The sequence below is a fragment of the Mytilus trossulus genome, chromosome 2 (assembly GCF_036588685.1).
Source record: "Mytilus trossulus isolate FHL-02 chromosome 2, PNRI_Mtr1.1.1.hap1, whole genome shotgun sequence".
NCBI lineage: Eukaryota > Metazoa > Mollusca > Bivalvia > Mytilida > Mytilidae > Mytilus > Mytilus trossulus.
Window position 1 is genome coordinate 6,407,918 of NC_086374.1, and position 22,355 is coordinate 6,430,272.

At 30.8% G+C, this 22,355-nt stretch overlaps 1 protein-coding gene across 2 annotated transcripts; it reads right to left on the bottom strand.

The window, feature by feature from the left end:
• Positions 1–1,045: 1,045 nt before the first annotated feature.
• Positions 1,046–20,942, bottom strand: LOC134706373 (UV-stimulated scaffold protein A-like). Of its 2 annotated transcripts, none has more exons than XM_063565260.1 (15): positions 20,834–20,940; positions 19,851–20,006; positions 19,179–19,354; positions 18,551–18,705; positions 17,658–17,778; positions 15,866–17,082; positions 15,236–15,371; positions 6,780–6,863; positions 6,341–6,518; positions 5,727–5,894; positions 5,362–5,428; positions 4,026–4,148; positions 3,709–3,808; positions 2,933–3,140; positions 1,046–2,198 (listed from the first exon to the last, which is right to left on the bottom strand). In XM_063565260.1, exons 2-15 carry the CDS (start codon positions 19,979–19,981, stop codon positions 2,096–2,098), a joined length of 2,967 nt encoding a protein of 988 aa, XP_063421330.1. In that variant the 5' UTR covers positions 19,982–20,006; positions 20,834–20,940; the 3' UTR covers positions 1,046–2,095. The 2 variants fall into 2 exon arrangements, with proteins under 2 accessions (XP_063421330.1, XP_063421329.1); XM_063565259.1 differs by having other exon boundaries at positions 1,048–2,198; positions 19,851–20,009; positions 20,834–20,942.
• Positions 20,943–22,355: the final 1,413 nt, after the last annotated feature.

Here is a 22,355-nt window from a genome sequence, read left to right on the forward strand (position 1 = left end):
AAATTATACACATTCTACAATCATGTCATTTTACATCGTTTTCAAAGGAAGTGTTGCAATCCTTTTTTCAAGGTGTATAGTTGTTGAGTTACCTCGGTTATAGTCACTTTTACTTTGTAACCTGAATTTGATTTCTCTCAATCAATTTGTGATATCTTTATTTACGATATTTTTTTATTCAAGACAGTTTAATTTTAATATTTCAAATACAGACTTGTCCAGCCTTTAAATAAGTAAAATGTAACTGTTCATTTGTTTTTACCTATTTACCATTCTTGCCAACTTGAAATCTAAATAGGACAGGAAGTATGATTGCCAATGTTTGTGGTGAGTAGAGTTTGACTAATGAAAGCACCTGGTTGTGGTGAGTAGAGTTTGACTAATGAAAGCACCTGTTTGTGGTGAGTAGAGTTTGACTAATGAAAGCACCTGTTTGTGGTGAGTAGAGTTTGACCAATGAAAGCACCTGTTTGTGGTGAGTAGAGTTTGACTAATGAAAGCACCTGTTTGTGGTGAGTAGAGTTTGACCAATGAAAGCACCTGTTTGTGGTGAGTAGAGTTTGACTAATGAAAGCACCTGTTTGTGGTGAGTAGAGTTTGACCAATGAAAGCACCTGTTTGTGGTGAGTAGAGTTTGACCAATGAAAGCACCTGTTTGTGGTGAGTAGAGTTTGACCAATGAAAGCACCTGTTTGTGGTGAGTAGAGTTTGACTAATGAAAGCACCTGTTTGTGGTGAGTAGAGTTTGACCAATGAAAGCACATGTTTGTGGTGAGTAGAGTTTGACTAATGAAAGCACCTGTTTGTGGTGAGTAGAGTTTGACTCTCATCTTTAACAATAAAGATTTTCAGTGTATTTTGTTCTCTCTGAGTACACCAAATTCCATCACTAACATAAACTCTGTTTGTCATCATACAGTCAAGGGAGATAAAAGAGGCATCAAACCATGAAAAATCTAGTTTCTACAGTCCAATTTTTTTAAATGTGGTGATTAAAACATCTGCATATGATGATAATTTTAGAACCTTTATTGTTTTTCTTTCTGTCTATACTAAAGGAAGATTTTACTGATGACTTTTACAAAGTGACATGAAAACACATGTAGAATGCCTAATTGTTTAACACCAATGTTGAAAAATATAACAGATAATTGTAATCACTAACAACATTTTTCTTGGTAAGGAAATTTCCATGGTGTGCTTTTAATAAAAACTCATAAATAACTTTTCTCACTGTTTACTTTGACCAAAGCATTTAATTTAGGTGCATAATATTATGTACTGAACATTTCCGAAATTTTTATTGGCATTTTTTCACTGGCTTGGAGAAATTTGTTGAAATGAAATAGAACAATCATGAGAGAGAGAGACATGGTAAATAATGTGATCCTCACAGTTTATATGCATAAATAATCTAAAAGAGCACAAAAAAAAATTATGACCAATAAAGTTACATTGTAAAAACACACAATTATGGCACTTTTATCAAATATAACAGTTTATAAAATTTTAATATCTTGATATAAAAATTCTTCCATTAGAATCTGATCCAAATAAATAAAAAAAACCTATTATACAATAAACTAGTATTGAGCCATCATCAAAAAGGATTGTCTGCAATATTATTGATTATATATGTATCTTACAAGTCTTTTTTCAATTTAAATTGTTATATTGATTCATATTCACAAAGTCATTTCTTCCTGTTTGCCTTTGTGTCTATCCATCTGTATTAAACCTCAATGTGTCTGGCACCAGGTAGTGGTATCTATGGATATATTTACTTGTATAATATATTACTCATAACAGAAGACAAAAATGAAAAGGAATCACTCAGCATAAAAAAAGGATAGACTGTTGTCCAAATTGTATATATCCATGATTATATTTACAATGAGGGGGTTTTCTCAGTCATTCCTCTCAATCCTTTTCTGCCAAAAGCATTTCTTAAGTTTCAAATCCAACACAACACACAGAAATTTCAACAATGGCAGACTAAGAGTAGTCTATGGTATATCATTCATCCTTGGGACATCTGATAGTGAGATACCATGGTCAATTGGTCATCTATGAAACAAATACTTTGGTATTTCATTCAACGTTGTGACATCTGATAAACAAACTGATTGCCAAATTTATCTCTGGCCTTTTTATTGTCTAATTCATCCAGGTCAGCTGCAACTCTTTTCATTGTAGATCTGAAATGGAAACACATTTATTTAACATTGAGAATGGAAATGGAGAATGTGTCAAAGAGACAACAACATGTATGTTATACATGTATATATGTAAATACAAATGTACTGAAATAACAGAGTAAATCACAAATTAGCATTGTACTTCTAAAAACTTCACAATATCTTTGAAAAACTAAAAAGATCAACTTTTTAATCATTGTAAAAAGTGCAGACACTGAAGCATGACAAAGGGACATAATGATTCCTGTTTGTACATATATTGGTTGTTGTTTAAACACCATTTACAGCATCTTTGCTGTATCATGTCAGCCAGGTTTTATTGATGGAGGAAACAAAGTACCAGAAGAGAACCACAAACCTATGGTAGGTTACCCTTTACAGCCCATTTTATTGAGCGTGTAGCCAAAGGCAATATCTTTGGTTTGATTGCTTGTTAGCTGAACTGTGAAGTCATTGTTAGGTAGGGTAAACTACCCTCCTTTAAGAGTAGACTAGTCCGACAGATATTCAATCTATGTTTGTTGGACAAGGCTACATAGAAAGGAGAGTAATATACCTGATCCAATAATGACTTCACGGTTCAGATCACATGCAAGCTAACTAAAGATATTACACACTCATTCAAATCGGCTGTAAATGTATTATATCAGATTCTAATTCTGTATTATATAATATTTTTCATTTTAATGTATAATATCATACTATTTGTATGCTTTACTTTATATGAATATTACCTTTTAAATATCTTCTTCTCTAATCTATTCCTTGATGTATTTTTAACCTCTGTAATGTCTGTTAAGTTTGGATATTTTTTCTGTTTACCTTTGCCTTTACCTTTTCCTTTCTTTTTACCTTTACTAGAGCCTAGGTCTATCCCTAATGCTGCTTCAATATCGGCTTCTAGTTCTGGATCTCTCCAATAGGACTGGTCATTGCTTGTTACTAAAATTACAAAAATAGAAATAAAGTCACAGCAATATATTTCTTACACAACATGTATTATTCATATCTTTTTTAAGCTCTCAATTAATGCCTTTAGTACTGACTGACAATAGTATTTTGAAATAAAAGCATATCAAGAATTTTGTAAATGTTTTAAGGCCTTAAAAGTCACCATCAGGATGCATCTGTAACAACTAATTATTTTTTTCTATTTGCACATTATTTTTTCTTTGAAACTGGTGTAATATTTTGACAGGTAATCATTGATGTAAAAATTGATCTTTTAAATTGAAGATAGAAAACAGCTTGAAGGTCAACATTAGCAGGAGGTTCAAAGCAGTGCCAAATAACTGTAAATATTTTGCTAAATTTGAAACTTTCCCCTCTTGAATATTTCCATCACCTATATCTATATGGATAAATTAACATTGCAATGATATGAAAAGATAAAATTATGGATAAATGAGCATTGGTGGTAATGTGAGGGCAAATCTAAGCAATTAACTGTATGATTATACAGTAATTCAAATAATCTGAAAATAGTCCTTGTTAAATAGACTAATCTTACTATCAATATCATCATGTTGACTAGACAGAGAGGCTATGTCTTTTGGATCAGTAGGCTGTCCGGAGTCATTTCTGGCTATTATCTTTCCATGGAATGGACACTACAAAAAATACAAACATACAAAGTTGTTTTAATTTCAATAATCTATTGACAACCAGTTTTTAAAGAATTCCTGTTTATATGTTTACTTATGTTTAAAACTTTAGTATACATATCAAATGTTCACATATTTTGAAAGAATTCATTCAATACTTTGAAATACTTTATACAGTGAGACCAAGTATCAGCAAAGATTAAACTACCCATTATAAACGTACCTTAAATCTGTCCATTCTTTCACAGAACTTTCCATTAGGCATAGGAGCTCTACATTTCCACTTTACAGCTTCAAATTTTCCTGCAAAACTTATGCTTCTATTCTTAAGTGCTGCCAAGCCATCCTGTTCAAAACATGTTAAGATTTTATATATTAGCAAATTATATTTTAAATGAGCTAGTGTACAATTGACAAATATAACTTTGTTCAGCATACACCACATATAGTTCAAAGAAACAGAAAACAGGAAATATGTGTCTGACAGATAAAATAGAAGCACACACTTTACAATAAATGTATTTACACTATTATTTAGCTGAATTTTGTCTCTGAATGACCTTAACCTTATAACCTTATGACATCAAGCAACATGCACTTTTTAATTGTGATACAAACTTTTTAAATTGTGATGTAAAAGTTTAATGGAACTTGTGTGATTTGACGTAATGGCGGACAAATTTGCATACAAGTGTAAATACGTCTATTCATCTCTAATAAGTTGCTAAGCAGATGTAAAGTTTTCTGTCAAGTATTTGATAGAGAATAAAATTGCTGAGCTGAGGGCAAAATATGAAGTCTATTTATTAAGCAATTTTTTGAGAAAAGAGTGATTTAAAAAATATTACATGGTCTTTCAAGGGCAATTACTTCTAAAAGGAGTCTATGAAAATTTCATTATGTTGTCTCGTTTGTATTTATCATATACTTAGCATTGACATGATAGCTTTTGCATATGTGTAATGAACAGAAGTACACAAGCCATAATTTCCATCCAGGGCTGATAATATCAGGGGCATCTCATGCACAAAACCCATAACAGTGACTTTCATGCAAGTTACTTCTGATATTTCGGTTATTGTCTGTTTAATTTTTCATTGTATCATCCGATAATTTATATTATGATGTCAACATTTTAGGGGAACTCCACTTCTTCTTGGGCTGATATGGGGGTCTCGGGATGATACCCGGGCCTATGTATTAATCTCTATATATCTTATTCTGCTGATAATTTTTGCTATTTACAGTTTCGATCATCTAACACATTTTTAAAATAGATATATGAAGGATGACTATGATCAAGTGCTGTTCAAATTTGACTGGTAGTTTCATAGAGTTTTTGTGAAAGTTGCAAGCAATATGACTCCAAGTGATGAAAATGTGTTGCATGATCCTTTAGGCCAAGTGATCTAAAAAGGAATTGCTGGCGAAATAAAGCAGCTTTCCCAATAACAGAAAACATGACCTCTACATAATGACCTCTACATAATGACCTGTACATAATGACCTCTACATAATGACCTCTACATAATGACCTCTACATAATGACCTGTACATACTTGGTCAGCTTTAGATTCCCCATTATCACGTTCAGTATATGCCCACACTGTATTGAGCCAATCATAACTGTAAATAAAAATTTAGTTCAGTAATTATTGCAATGATTTTGTTTATGCAAAAAATGAGAAATGCATAAACTCTCATTCATAATTGAGAAGCCATGTTTTTTTCACAAAATTGGTCCAAGCAGATTGATAAGATTACAAACTTTTTACAGTGGTCCAGGATTTACAATTATAAATGCATGAACTAATTTCTGAATTGACAGTAAAGAAATATATTCTACACGTGAACTTACAAAACATTTTTTCTTAAATTCTGTTTTGTCTTGGCTCTTCCAGTGTTTGTTAGTAAAACAACTTACTTAACAACCATAGGAGCCTCCATTTTGTCTGGATTTTCCCAGTGTTCTAAGTCTACTCCATATGGTACAACTGGTGCCTTCTCCAATAGTTTGTCTTTTTGTGAGTCTCCATTGACTTGTAATGGTACTTTAGGTTTGGACTGGTTACTAGTCACTGTTGCTGATGTACTACAATTACAAAGATGTCAAATTATCTAATGTACAGATATAAAGTTCACTATCTTTAAGTTATTATAAATTCTTTTACCCTTTGCTTTGAACAAATATATGTGAATCAGAAGATTATTTATATGCCATTAAATGCAATGCTGGAATGTCAAATGGAAACCACAAGAAAGAAAATATAACTAATGGTTTATTCTAACAAAAGACATATAAATGGTGATAATTCCATATCCTTCAATTTATTTCAAGCTAGTCATATATTATCATACCTAGAGGTTTGTTGTTGTTAACAAGCTAGTCATATATTATCATACCTAGAGGTTTGTTGTTGTAAACAAGCTAGTCATATATTATCATACCTAGAGGTTTGTTGTTGTAAACAAGCTAGCCATATATTATCATACCTAGAGGTTTGTTGTTGTAAACAAGCTAGTCATATATAATCATACCTAGAGGTTTGTTGTTGTAAACGTAGAAAGTTAGCTTTCATTGTGGTTGGATCACTTTCAGGTTTCTGTTCTATTGTTTGAGACAGACTCCAGAAACCAGAGGTATTCTTGCTTGTACTGGCTTTGGGTTTTTGTGTAACAGTCTCTGATGTTGTTGATTTTGGCAATGGGTCTAATCCTAAAAAGTAAGCAGGAAGATCTATTAATAAGTTATTTAACGAACAGTACTGGACATAATCTCATTTAAAAGAAGAAACAGTTTATTGGAAAGAAATTAAATGTTAACATTTTGTTGTTGCTCCATTCACTAATTTAAATGTGATGTCAAACTACTAAAATACTGGTTTATGTGTTGAGCAATTTGTTAAAGTAAATTAAGTAAACCTATATTTTAGATAAAAAATTCAATGGTAAATTAGGCCATTTTTCTCAGAAATACCATATTCAGCTCTTTTGTGTGGAGGTATAGTTGGTTCATATCCTTCTTTCTCAGGAACATCTTCAAAGTCATCATCACTATCATCTATAAAACAAAATATTCATTTAATGGCAGTTATCAGATGCATGTATTATCTAAGGAAGAAGTCAGCCTTTCATGACGTCACAACATAATAAATTTTGATAATACAAACTGTTTCCCTTGAGTTTAATTATATATGTTTTAGATAACTGTCAAAAATTTCCACCTTCTTAACTAATGTAAATTTAAGCTTGTCATTAATGAATAATTGCATGCACAAATGTTCCTTTGAAAGAAAGAAAAAATGTACACTTGGCTTTGCGGTATGTAATAATTGCAGACTTGTTTGGTGACACTGATAAGAATATTGAATCTAATGCCTTCAGCAGAGAGTAGCATGCTCTCTGTAAATTAAAGAAGCCTTGCAACAACTTTCTAAGGTATTGGTAGATGGTCTGTTACAACCATCTTAATGTTTTCTGCTTCTGAAGATGAATGAAATATTTCTCCCTGATTATTAAGCAAATAACAATCAATTACCTGAGGTGACCACAAGTTTTTGGTCAAGAATTGTAACCTGATACTAGAAGAACAAATTCACAACTACAAAATGAATATTCTTCTCATATATGAATAAAGGAAGTGTTTCAGTAAAAATTTAATCAATACTGGCCCATGTAATCAATCAATGAATCAAAAGACAAACAGGGATTACCTTCTATTTGTACATCAGGTTTATCATCAGGTATAATGTTCATCTCATTATACTTAGACAATAAACTATCAATGATTTATAAAACTGTGATTTGATTTGTTTACCTTCCACCTCTACATCAGGTTTATCATCAGGTATAATGTTCATCTCGTTATACTTAGACAATAAACTATCAATGATTTATAAAACTGTGATTTGATTTGTTTACCTTCCACCTCTACATCAGGTTTGTCATCAGGTATAATGTTCATCTCGTTATACTTAGACAATAAACTATCAATGATTTATAAAACTGTGATTTGATTTGTTTACCTTCCACCTCTACATCAGGTTTGTCATCAGGTATAATGTTCATCTCGTTATACTTAGACAATAAACTATCAATGATTTATAAAACTGTGATTTGATTTGTTTACCTTCCACCTCTACATCAGGTTTATCATCAGGTATAATGTTCATCTCATTATACTTAGACAATAAACTATCAATGATTTATAAAACTGTGATTTGATTTGTTTACCTTCCACCTCTACATCAGGTTTATCATCAGGTATAATGTTCATCTCATTATACTTAGACAATAAACTATCAATGATTTATAAAACTGTGATTTGATTTGTTTACCTTCCACCTCTACATCAGGTTTGTCATCAGGTATAATGTTCATCTCGTTATACTTAGACAATAAACTATCAATGATTTATAAAACTGTGATTTGATTTGTTTACCTTCCACCTCTACATCAGGTTTGTCATCAGGTATAATGTTCATCTCGTTATACTTAGACAATAAACTATCAATGATTTATAAAACTGTGATTTGATTTGTTTACCTTCCACCTCTACATCAGGTTTATCATCAGGTATAATGTTCATCTCATTATACTTAGACAATAAACTATCAATGATTTATAAAACTGTGATTTGATTTGTTTACCTTCCACCTCTACATCAGGTTTATCATCAGGTATAATGTTCATCTCGTTATACTTAGACAATAAACTATCAATGATTTATAAAACTGTGATTTGATTTGTTTACCTTCCACCTCTACATCAGGTTTATCATCAGGTATAATGTTCATCTCGTTATACTTGGACAATAAACTATCAATGATTTATAAAACTGTGATTTGATTTGTTTACCTTCTACCTCTACATCAGGTTTGTCATCAGGTATAATGTTCATCTCGTTATACTTAGACAATAAACTATCAATGATTTATAAAACTGTGATTTGATTTGTTTACCTTCTACCTCTACATCAGGTTTGTCATCAGGTATAATGTTCATCTCGTTATACTTAGACAATAAACTATCAATGATTTATAAAACTGTGATTTGATTTGTTTACCTTCCACCTCTACATCAGGTTTATCATCAGGTATTATAATGTTCATCTCGTTATACTTAGACAATAAACTATCAATGATTTATAAAACTGTGATTTGATTTGTTTACCTTCCACCTCTACATCAGGTTTATCATCAGGTATAATGTTCATCTCGTTATACTTGGACAATAAACTATCAATGATTTATAAAACTGTGATTTGATTTGTTTACCTTCCACCTCTACATCAGGTTTATCATCAGGTATAATGTTCATCTCGTTATACTTAGACAATAAACTATCAATGATTTATAAAACTGTGATTTGATTTGTTTACCTTCCACCTCTACATCAGGTTTGTCATCAGGTATAATGTTCATCTCGTTATACTTAGACAATAAACTATCAATGATTTATAAAACTGTGATTTGATTTGTTTACCTTCCACCTCTACATCAGGTTTGTCATCAGGTATAATGTTCATCTCGTTATACTTAGACAATAAACTATCAATGATTTATAAAACTGTGATTTGATTTGTTTACCTTCCACCTCTACATCAGGTTTATCATCAGGTATAATGTTCATCTCGTTATACTTAGACAATAAACTATCAATGATTTATAAAACTGTGATTTGATTTGTTTACCTTCCACCTCTACATCAGGTTTATCATCAGGTATAATGTTCATCTCATTATACTTAGACAATAAACTATCAATGATTTATAAAACTGTGATTTGATTTGTTTACCTTCTACCTCTACATCAGGTTTGTCATCAGGTATAATGTTCATCTCGTTATACTTAGACAATAAACTATCAATGATTTATAAAACTGTGATTTGATTTGTTTACCTTCCACCTCTACATCAGGTTTATCATCAGGTATAATGTTCATCTCGTTATACTTGGACAATAAACTATCAATGATTTATAAAACTGTGATTTGATTTGTTTACCTTCCACCTCTACATCAGGTTTATCATCAGGTATAATGTTCATCTCGTTATACTTGGACAATAAACTATCAATGATTTATAAAACTGTGATTTGATTTGTTTACCTTCCACCTCTACATCAGGTTTATCATCAGGTATAATGTTCATCTCGTTATACTTAGACAATAAACTATCAATGATTTATAAAACTGTGATTTGATTTGTTTACCTTCCACCTCTACATCAGGTTTGTCATCAGGTATAATGTTCATCTCGTTATACTTAGACAATAAACTATCAATGATTTATAAAACTGTGATTTGATTTGTTTACCTTCCACCTCTACATCAGGTTTATCATCAGGTATAATGTTCATCTCGTTATACTTAGACAATAAACTATCAATGATTTATAAAACTGTGATTTGATTTGTTTACCTTCCACCTCTACATCAGGTTTGTCATCAGGTATAATGTTCATCTCGTTATACTTAGACAATAAACTATCAATGATTTATAAAACTGTGATTTGATTTGTTTACCTTCCACCTCTACATCAGGTTTGTCATCAGGTATAATGTTCATCTCGTTATACTTAGACAATAAACTATCAATGATTTATAAAACTGTGATTTGATTTGTTTACCTTCCACCTCTACATCAGGTTTATCATCAGGTATTATAATGTTCATCTCGTTATACTTAGACAATAAACTATCAATGATTTATAAAACTGTGATTTGATTTGTTTACCTTCCACCTCTACATCAGGTTTATCATCAGGTATAATGTTCATCTCGTTATACTTGGACAATAAACTATCAATGATTTATAAAACTGTGATTTGATTTGTTTACCTTCCACCTCTACATCAGGTTTATCATCAGGTATAATGTTCATCTCGTTATACTTAGACAATAAACTATCAATGATTTATAAAACTGTGATTTGATTTGTTTACCTTCCACCTCTACATCAGGTTTGTCATCAGGTATAATGTTCATCTCGTTATACTTAGACAATAAACTATCAATGATTTATAAAACTGTGATTTGATTTGTTTACCTTCCACCTCTACATCAGGTTTGTCATCAGGTATAATGTTCATCTCGTTATACTTAGACAATAAACTATCAATGATTTATAAAACTGTGATTTGATTTGTTTACCTTCCACCTCTACATCAGGTTTATCATCAGGTATAATGTTCATCTCGTTATACTTAGACAATAAACTATCAATGATTTATAAAACTGTGATTTGATTTGTTTACCTTCCACCTCTACATCAGGTTTATCATCAGGTATAATGTTCATCTCGTTATACTTAGACAATAAACTATCAATGATTTATAAAACTGTGATTTGTTTTGTTTACCTTCCACCTCTACATCAGGTTTATCATCAGGTATAATGTTCATCTCATTATACTTAGACAATAAACTATCAATGATTTATAAAACTGTGATTTGATTTGTTTACCTTCCACCTCTACATCAGGTTTGTCATCAGGTATAATGTTCATCTCATTATACTTAGACAATAAACTATCAATGATTTATAAAACTGTGATTTGATTTGTTTACCTTCCACCTCTACATCAGGTTTGTCATCAGGTATAATGTTCATCTCGTTATACTTAGACAATAAACTATCAATGATTTATAAAACTGTGATTTGATTTGTTTACCTTCCACCTCTACATCAGGTTTATCATCAGGTATTATAATGTTCATCTCGTTATACTTAGACAATAAACTATCAATGATTTATAAAACTGTGATTTGATTTGTTTACCTTCCACCTCTACATCAGGTTTGTCATCAGGTATAATGTTCATCTCGTTATACTTAGACAATAAACTATCAATGATTTATAAAACTGTGATTTGATTTGTTTACCTTCCACCTCTACATCAGGTTTATCATCAGGTATAATGTTCATCTCATTATACTTAGACAATAAACTATCAATGATTTATAAAACTGTGATTTGATTTGTTTACCTTCCACCTCTACATCAGGTTTGTCATCAGGTATAATGTTCATCTCATTATACTTAGACAATAAACTATCAATGATTTATAAAACTGTGATTTGATTTGTTTACCTTCCACCTCTACATCAGGTTTGTCATCAGGTATAATGTTCATCTCGTTATACTTAGACAATAAACTATCAATGATTTATAAAACTGTGATTTGATTTGTTTACCTTCCACCTCTACATCAGGTTTATCATCAGGTATTATAATGTTCATCTCGTTATACTTAGACAATAAACTATCAATGATTTATAAAACTGTGATTTGATTTGTTTACCTTCCACCTCTACATCAGGTTTGTCATCAGGTATAATGTTCATCTCGTTATACTTAGACAATAAACTATCAATGATTTATAAAACTGTGATTTGATTTGTTTACCTTCCACCTCTACATCAGGTTTGTCATCAGGTATAATGTTCATCTCGTTATACTTAGACAATAAACTATCAATGATTTATAAAACTGTGATTTGATTTGTTTACCTTCCACCTCTACATCAGGTTTGTCATCAGGTATAATGTTCATCTCGTTATACTTAGACAATAAACTATCAATGATTTATAAAACTGTGATTTGATTTGTTTACCTTCCACCTCTACATCAGGTTTGTCATCAGGTATAATGTTCATCTCGTTATACTTAGACAATAAACTATCAATGATTTATAAAACTGTGATTTGTTTTGTTTACCTTCCACCTCTACATCAGGTTTATCATCAGGTATAATGTTCATCTCGTTATACTTAGACAATAAACTATCAATGATTTATAAAACTGTGATTTGATTTGTTTACCTTCCACCTCTACATCAGGTTTGTCATCAGGTATAATGTTCATCTCATTATACTTAGACAATAAACTATCAATGATTTATAAAACTGTGATTTGATTTGTTTACCTTCCACCTCTACATCAGGTTTGTCATCAGGTATAATGTTCATCTCGTTATACTTAGACAATAAACTATCAATGATTTATAAAACTGTGATTTGATTTGTTTACCTTCCACCTCTACATCAGGTTTATCATCAGGTATTATAATGTTCATCTCGTTATACTTAGACAATAAACTATCAATGATTTATAAAACTGTGATTTGATTTGTTTACCTTCCACCTCTACATCAGGTTTGTCATCAGGTATAATGTTCATCTCGTTATACTTAGACAATAAACTATCAATGATTTATAAAACTGTGATTTGATTTGTTTACCTTCCACCTCTACATCAGGTTTGTCATCAGGTATAATGTTCATCTCGTTATACTTAGACAATAAACTATCAATGATTTATAAAACTGTGATTTGTTTTGTTTACCTTCCACCTCTACATCAGGTTTGTCATCAGGTATAATGTTCATCTCGTTATACTTAGACAATAAACTATCAATGATTTATAAAACTGTGATTTGATTTGTTTACCTTCCACCTCTACATCAGGTTTGTCATCAGGTATAATGTTCATCTCGTTATACTTAGACAATAAACTATCAATGATTTATAAAACTGTGATTTGATTTGTTTACCTTCCACCTCTACATCAGGTTTGTCATCAGGTATAATGTTCATCTCGTTATACTTAGACAATAAACTATCAATGATTTATAAAACTGTGATTTGTTTTGTTTACCTTCCACCTCTACATCAGGTTTGTCATCAGGTATAATGTTCATCTCGTTATACTTAGACAATAAACTATCAATGATTTATAAAACTGTGATTTGATTTGTTTACCTTCCACCTCTACATCAGGTTTGTCATCAGGTATAATGTTCATCTCATTATACTTAGACAATAAACTATCAATGATTTATAAAACTGTGATTTGATTTGTTTACCTTCCACCTCTACATCAGGTTTATCATCAGGTATTATAATGTTCATCTCGTTATACTTAGACAATAAACTATCAATGATTTATAAAACTGTGATTTGATTTGTTTACCTTCCACCTCTACATCAGGTTTATCATCAGGTATAATGTTCATCTCGTTATACTTAGACAATAAACTATCAATGATTTATAAAACTGTGATTTGATTTGTTTACCTTCCACCTCTACATCAGGTTTGTCATCAGGTATAATGTTCATCTCGTTATACTTAGACAATAAACTATCAATGATTTATAAAACTGTGATTTGATTTGTTTACCTTCCACCTCTACATCAGGTTTGTCATCAGGTATAATGTTCATCTCGTTATACTTAGACAATAAACTATCAATGATTTATAAAACTGTGATTTGATTTGTTTACCTTCCACCTCTACATCAGGTTTGTCATCAGGTATAATGTTCATCTCGTTATACTTAGACAATAAACTATCAATGATTTATAAAACTGTGATTTGATTTGTTTACCTTCCACCTCTACATCAGGTTTGTCATCAGGTATAATGTTCATCTCGTTATACTTAGACAATAAACTATCAATGATTTATAAAACTGTGATTTGTTTTGTTTACCTTCCACCTCTACATCAGGTTTGTCATCAGGTATAATGTTCATCTCGTTATACTTAGACAATAAACTATCAATGATTTATAAAACTGTGATTTGATTTGTTTACCTTCCACCTCTACATCAGGTTTGTCATCAGGTATAATGTTCATCTCGTTATACTTAGACAATAAACTATCAATGATTTATAAAACTGTGATTTGATTTGTTTACCTTCCACCTCTACATCAGGTTTGTCATCAGGTATAATGTTCATCTCGTTATACTTAGACAATAAACTATCAATGATTTATAAAACTGTGATTTGTTTTGTTTACCTTCCACCTCTACATCAGGTTTGTCATCAGGTATAATGTTCATCTCGTTATACTTAGACAATAAACTATCAATGATTTATAAAACTGTGATTTGATTTGTTTACCTTCCACCTCTACATCAGGTTTATCATCAGGTATTATAATGTTCATCTCATTATACTTAGACAATAAACTATCAATGGTTTATAAAACTGTGATTTGATTTGTTTACCTTCTACCTCTACATCAGGTTTGTCATCAGGTATAATGTTCATCTCATTATACTTAGACAATAAACTATCAATGATTTATAAAACTGTGATTTGATTTGTTTACCTTCCACCTCTACATCAGGTTTATCATCAGGTATTATAATGTTCATCTCGTTATACTTAGACAATAAACTATCAATGGTTTATAAAACTGTGATTTGATTTGTTTACCTTCTACCTCTACATCAGGTTTGTCATCAGGTATAATGTTCATCTCATTATACTTAGACAATAAACTATCAATGGTTTATAAAACTGTGATTTGATTTGTTTACCTTCTACCTCTACATCAGGTTTGTCATCAGGTATAATGTTCATCTCATTATACTTAGACAATAAACTATCAATGGTTTATAAAACTGTGATTTGATTTGTTTACCTTCTACCTCTACATCAGGTTTGTCATCAGGTATAATGTTCATCTCATTATACTTGGACAATAAACTATCCAGGTCTGCTTTAACATCTATCACACTCTTAGTAAGATCCTCTTTATCTCCATACTTTGTCAGATTCTGTACAATATTAAAATAAATCATGAATATTAATACTTTTAACAAATACTGAAATGCAATAAGAACAGATAAATGTGCAGTGTATTCATTCATTGATTTATTCAAAACTAAAACTAAGCAACATCAGAACACAGTTAGCCATATGTTCTACACTTAACATTTGTAGAACTATGATTCCATTATAACGTTTCCTTAGTTACACTTAAAAATAAACATGTATAGCATTCACAATATTTCAGAATTATGAGGTATAACAGTATCACGAATGATACATGAAAATCAAACTATACCATAATTCAAATTGGTGAATTTGTTATATAGGTGAAAAGCAATCTCAAAAACACAAACATAGCTACTGTTCTTTATAATAATACATTAAATACTTGTACAATTATCCCAACTGAAACAAAATATGAAGGTAGCAGCCTCATAATCATAGTATTTATTCCTGTATCATGATATAAGATACACCTATATCATAATATTAGCCATACCTGTATCCATTTGTTGACAGTTGGTTTATATTTAGTAACAATCAGTCTATAATGATCTTTAAGAGTCTGAAGAAGATCTTTGTTATCATCTGTTTCCTGTAGCGACACAACACCTGGTGTCATATCTATGGATAGATTATATTTAAAACTGTGTAGCCCATGTTCCTGTAGGACGTTCTCTTCCTCATCACTTTCACTATCATCGTCCATTTCATTCTCGGTACAATATTCATCACTTTCAGAATCATTATTGACAGAATTACTTCCCTTGATGGAAGAACTGTTTGTTTTATCACCCATAGCTAAATCCTCACAACAATTTTCACTTTCAATTTGACTAGTTAATGTACCACTGGGTATATCAGTGTCATTTTTACTACTAATGCATGTGGATATATTATTAATTTCCAAGTCTGATGAATCTTTTACCTCACATTCTAGTTGATTACTGTTTGAATCAGAAGTTAGATCATTGTCGGTTGTTGTAGTCACTTTATCAACAACTAAATGTTTTGATGGTTCACCATCTATCGCTAAACATGTTGATGATTCGCCATCTGTTACTGTACAGATTTTTGATGATTCACCATCTGTTACTGTACAAGTTTTTGATGATTCGCCATCTGTTACTGTACAGGTTTTAGATAATTCACCATCTGTTACTGTACAGGTTTTTGATGATTCGCCATCTGTTACTGTACAAGTTTTAGATAATTCACCATCTGTTACTGTACAGGTTTTAGATGATTCACCATCTGTTACTGTACAGGTTTTTGATGATTCGCCATCTGTTACTGTACAGGTTTTAGATAATTCACCATCTGTTACTGTACAGGTTTTTGATGTTTTACCATCTGTTACTGTACAGGTTTTTGATAATTCACCATCTGTCACTGTACAGGTTTTTGGTAATTCACCATCTGTAACTGTACAGGTTTTTGATGTTTCACCATCTGTTACTGTACAGGTTTTTGATAATTCACCATCTGTCACTATACAGGTTTTTGATAATTCACCATCTGTAACTGTACAGGTTTTTGACGATTCGCCAACTATCTCTGTACAGGTAGCAGTTCTACTATTCTTAACACATGATTTTGTTATTGAACTTGTCTCACCCTCTCCTGTCTCGATGAAGAAATCATCAGGACTCGGTAATATCAACTGGAAACCAGTTTTTGCTTCTGTTATAGTATTCTTGATGTCTTCTAGCATTTCTGTAAGATGATTTAATAAAGGGTTATTGTAAAAGTAAGGGTGAAAATGTATATTAAAGTTAGTACTATAAATTCAAAAATTATAGGGTGCAATAACTAGTGATTATGTCATTCTAGACAAAAATGAGAAATTTTTATTTTTGCGATATTGAGAAAAAGCCTGTTTAATTCATGTAAAAAAATAAAAAATGCAAGTTTAAATTTATAACGATCACAACACTGTCGCTTTTTTTCCACAATAAAAAACAAACATCGCAAAAATTTCTGATTATACATCATAAGTTTGAGAATGAAAAATAATTTTGTACAGCATTTAACTCTAAAGATTTATGTAAAGTGTGTATGGTCTATGTCCAATACTGAGTACAATATTATTCTATAAACTTTGGATTTTATTCTACACCGGGATAGGTTTGAAAGGGGACATTTCCCTCTATGAAGAAAATATGAATAATGCGTATATTTGAAGAGATAAGATCTCAAACAATTCAAAATAAGTTCATAATCGAAGAGGATGCAATTAATAAACAAAATAACTAGATTAAATCAGTGAAATGAGGTAGAAATTTACTGACCATTCATTTGTTCTAATGTCTTCTCCATTCTTTCTTTGGCAATTTTCTTAAGTTTCTCCTCTTTCTCCTTTTCTTGTTTTTGCTGTAGTTCAGTTCTTGATCTAATGCCATTAAAATCAACCTAAAACAATTTGATTTTACAATGTATTGTAATTAAAATTCATAAAATACTTGTATAAATTAAACCTTTTAACTTAAATTTACCATCATAAAAGTTGTTAACAAAAACATCCATTTAATCATAAAACCATTTTCAATATTGTATAACTTATTAAAATTGCTATATGATTTGGTTTATTGATATGAAAGCTGCTTAGATGCATTTTTTTAACCTAGATAATAAAATTAATCAAAAATTTATAAAAGATTAATCAAACCATAATTTTTTTAAGAAACATTACCATCAAATGTTACAATAATTTTTTTAATATACCTCTTTATGGTTTTGTGTTTTAGCACTAAAGAAAAGTTTTCAACTATGTAATACTTAAGGTAGTATTGAGGATGATTTCCTCCACCATTTCACATCTATATATATAAAATGAAGAAAAGGGCTAGATTTTTAATGATAAAAGCAGGACAGCAATTCATTCATTACTTTCATTAAATTGAGGGAAAGAACGTGATTTATAATAATATTTTGACCATTCTTCTTAATTGATTGAAAATTCTTTAAACTTTTTCTTATAAGAGGAGACAACCCAGATTTTCTAATTTCATATAGGAATAAATTGTTCTTCTTTTGTATTACAGCAAGAATTAAATATATTTTAATAATACAAAGCATTCTATAAGAGCTATATATCTTCTCATATTTTATTTACAGTTTCTGTCATTTAGTTAATAGCTTTCTTTTTATTCACATAATAATACTCTTCACAATATAATCCAACCTTTTTGCAAGTTTTGAGGAAATTGAATCCTAGAGTGAGTCTTTTGTATTCCTCCCCAAACTTATCATACCACTTCTGAATTGCCGAGTAAGCACTAGACTTCAATAAATCACTTGCAGCTTTAGGGGGAGGTAGAGGATTATCATAATCTGTTTCTGTAATGTGAGAAAAACTCATCAAATATAATAATAAAATTACAATTACCATATGCATGATGACTGAATATTGCAAAAATCATCAAAGAGTCAAGCTGTAACCAAGTAAAATAAACCAAAGTTCATTTCAACAAATTTAAGTACAGTCTTTGTAACATAATCCAACTTATCTATCATTTTGTTAATGATAGGTATTTTTGACCTTGACAGGCTATACAGCTCTCGCATGGTTGCTCAGTCTCTTGTTAAATATGTGAGACCATTTTTAAGGTGTACACAGTGTGTTTGGTATGTCTATCATAGTGTTTGATTTTACCAAATATAAGAGGTCAGTTAAGTTTGATGAATTAAAGGAGGAGTGTATGTCAATGAAACAGTTACTTAACAACATAAAATACCAACATGCCTACACAAAAACTTTTTTCTGGGGTGATGGAAGTAGAGTTGTTAAGGGACACAGTATTAGTACTTACCAACTGTTAGTTCTAAGAAATGTTGAAAGTTAGAAATAAGTAGTTCTCTGAAGCAGTGGGATCTGTTGAATAATTCCTCTATCATTTGGAAAGCTGATAGTCTTATCTCTGAATGTCCTTTCTCAAGCTGAGTAATCAAAAGATGGTATGCTTGTTCACAATACAAAGATGATACTCTGGGGGGAAAACAGGTGAAACAAAGTATATAATTTTATCTGCTTGTACATGTTCATGCATCAAACATTTAAGTTGCCACAAAGAAAACACTCACCTGGTTTTAAATTCCATTGATACATGTACCTGTATGTCATACTTATAGCAGGACACAAACTGTTTCTCATAGTTTTTTTTGTTATTGACTGGTAATAATCAGCATTTACAGTTTGAACTATGAGTGATGGTTTGTCCAGAATCATGTGTCCTGAGCAATAAAACTGGTATCATTGTATATAGCTGTACATGTGTACATAACTCTCAAAGTTGAGAAGGATACATATCACCTTGTAAAAACTCTTTTTATTTCTCTTAAATATATTTTTGGAAAAGCTGAAATTTTGAATGTTCAGTTTTCTAATTTGTTATTCTTTAGATATAACCTTTGCATCTTATTGAATGCATATCATGTACATGTATATTTTTATTGATCAGTTGATATCATGCAGAATATTCTACCTGCAAATTTTCTTGAAACTTTTCATTATATCAGGATTTAAGGTTGGTCTTCCACTGGTTGTTAATTCCTCAACATATTTAGCCATCTCCTGACATAAAGTATGGTCCAACACCTCAGATTCCTTCGCCATACTTACTGGTACTGCTTATTGCATACTACTAAAAATAAATGAAAAATCTATTTAAACATAAACTTCCCCTCCTTAGTTAAAGGCTTTTTGAAATAGTCTATCATGAACTTACTCAAAGTTTTCAATGGAGACCTTCCCTGCCATCCAATGTTTAACATGTTTAGTTAATTAGGTAGACTTGTACAATGTATAATTTATAATTTTAGTTACTTGAGTATTATCACTGATTTTTCCTGAAATTTTCATTGTACTAATGAACTCAAAATCATTCAAACTTTTGTATGTAATGTTTTGATTTCCTGCATCTGCGCAGAAATCTACAATGTACTTCCTTTTTTCGGTCTTGTTTGCATGAAACTTTGAGTAAAATGCATAGTTATCACAGTCTAGCATAAAATAGGAAGTAAAGCAATATCAATTTCATTTTTAATAATTCCTTGATATGAAAAACGTTAATTTATGATAGCGTTTCTTTGTTTACATTGCATATGACTTCATAACTTTAATAATGTCACAACTAAAATCCCTAACAACAGAATCAAAATCGGAAAAGTTATGGTATTTCAGATATGTTTGAATTTTAAAAAAATCATACCGCCTTCGTCCCTTTTCACAGGTAATACCTGCCACATATTAAATGTAAATAGTGTAAAGATCCAGAGAAGAAGTTCATAGTTTGAGCTTAGATTGTGCATAATTAATTATCTGGATTCGGTATATTGAGAAACATTGCAAATTTATGTTGTGGGCTTTTCTTTGAATCATTAAACTGAAATGTTAAAGAGAAAATATCAGCTGTATGATTTTATTTAAGTCTTGAATGATTTTGGGATTTTTTAGTAATTTTCTTACTGGAAATCAGCTTATTTGAAACAGACGTAGCTGTTATAATTATTTCATAATGATGATAAATGCTATCTGGCTGAGCATTTTGAAATTTTTGTAAACAGGAAGTTGTGAAATGTTACTAATATTCAGATAGTTCCGGAAACGTTGTTTATTTCGGCCCCTAATTTGTTTACATAATCTCGCCACCTGTTTAGTGACATAATTCCGATCAATCAATCAAGCAAGCAATCAATCAATCAATCATTTTTTTTTTACACCATATCATATGAAACATGTGAATCTGTATTTACCTGTCCTAACTCAGAAGCCTTTGTATTCAATTGATTCAACTTGATATGTACAATTCATTAAAATACTTTAGGACTGTTAAAAAAAAAAGAAAGAAGACAAATCAATACTCATGAATTATAAACTGGACGAATGCATACCCGATGTCTTGATTTGTGATTAAGATATAGAGACACGTTTATCTTGTTTTAGATCCAACATTACCATTTTTGTAATTCTCCAGGCTAGTTCCGATTCACATTACCTAAATAAGACCGCAACCCAAGAAAAAAACCCATGAATTGGTCAATATACTGTATTCAACAATACTCCAATCAATGATTTGTATAGTAAGAAGGTTCTAACTATACAAATCCTTGCTCCAATTAAACAATGTAATATGATCATTGAATATTGTTTTTATTGGTATTAATATTAATTTTGTTGTTAGTTAATTAACTGAAAAGCAAACTAAATATTATTGTTATATACATATATACACATTAATAGATCTACAAATTGCCGATACCTGTATCTTGGCATTACACAAGGTCATCTTTTTCTCTGTCTGTTATGACGTCTTTACACAAAATCTATTGGATGATGGGTGTGTACTGATTGATAATTTAGTCCTAGATGCATGATTTTTTTTTATTAATTGTTAGTGGCTTTGAACTATCTGATAGTAACTGCGAGTACTCTCAGATCTGTAAAGTTAGTGTCTTTTTGTTGTTGGGATATATAAGTCCTCGGCCACGTCAATGGACAAGACTTCATAAGTTTGATTTACTTGTTTCTAATCCATTTTGCTTTAATTCAGCAAATAAAATATGTTTAAACTAAACCCGGCCACGTCCACTCTGTGTAGAATTTTGTTTGTATTTGTATTCATCTGATGAGTTAATCCATTTTCAACTGATTTTATAGTTCGGTCTTATGTTGTACTGTTACACCTCTGTCCCAGGTTAGGGGGAGAGTTGGGATCCCGCTAATGTGTTTAAACCCGCCACATCAGTCATTATGTATGTGCCTGTCCCAAGTTAGGAGCCTGTAATTCAGTGGTTTTCGTTTGTTTATGTGTTACATATTTGTTTTTCGTTCATTTTTAAGTACATGAAATATGCCATTAGTTTTCTTGTTTGGATTGTTTTACATTGCCATAAGTGGGGCCTTTTATATCTGACTATGCGGTATGGGCTTTGCTCATTGTTGAAGGCCGTACGGTGACCTACAGTTGTTAATTTCTGTGTCATTTGGC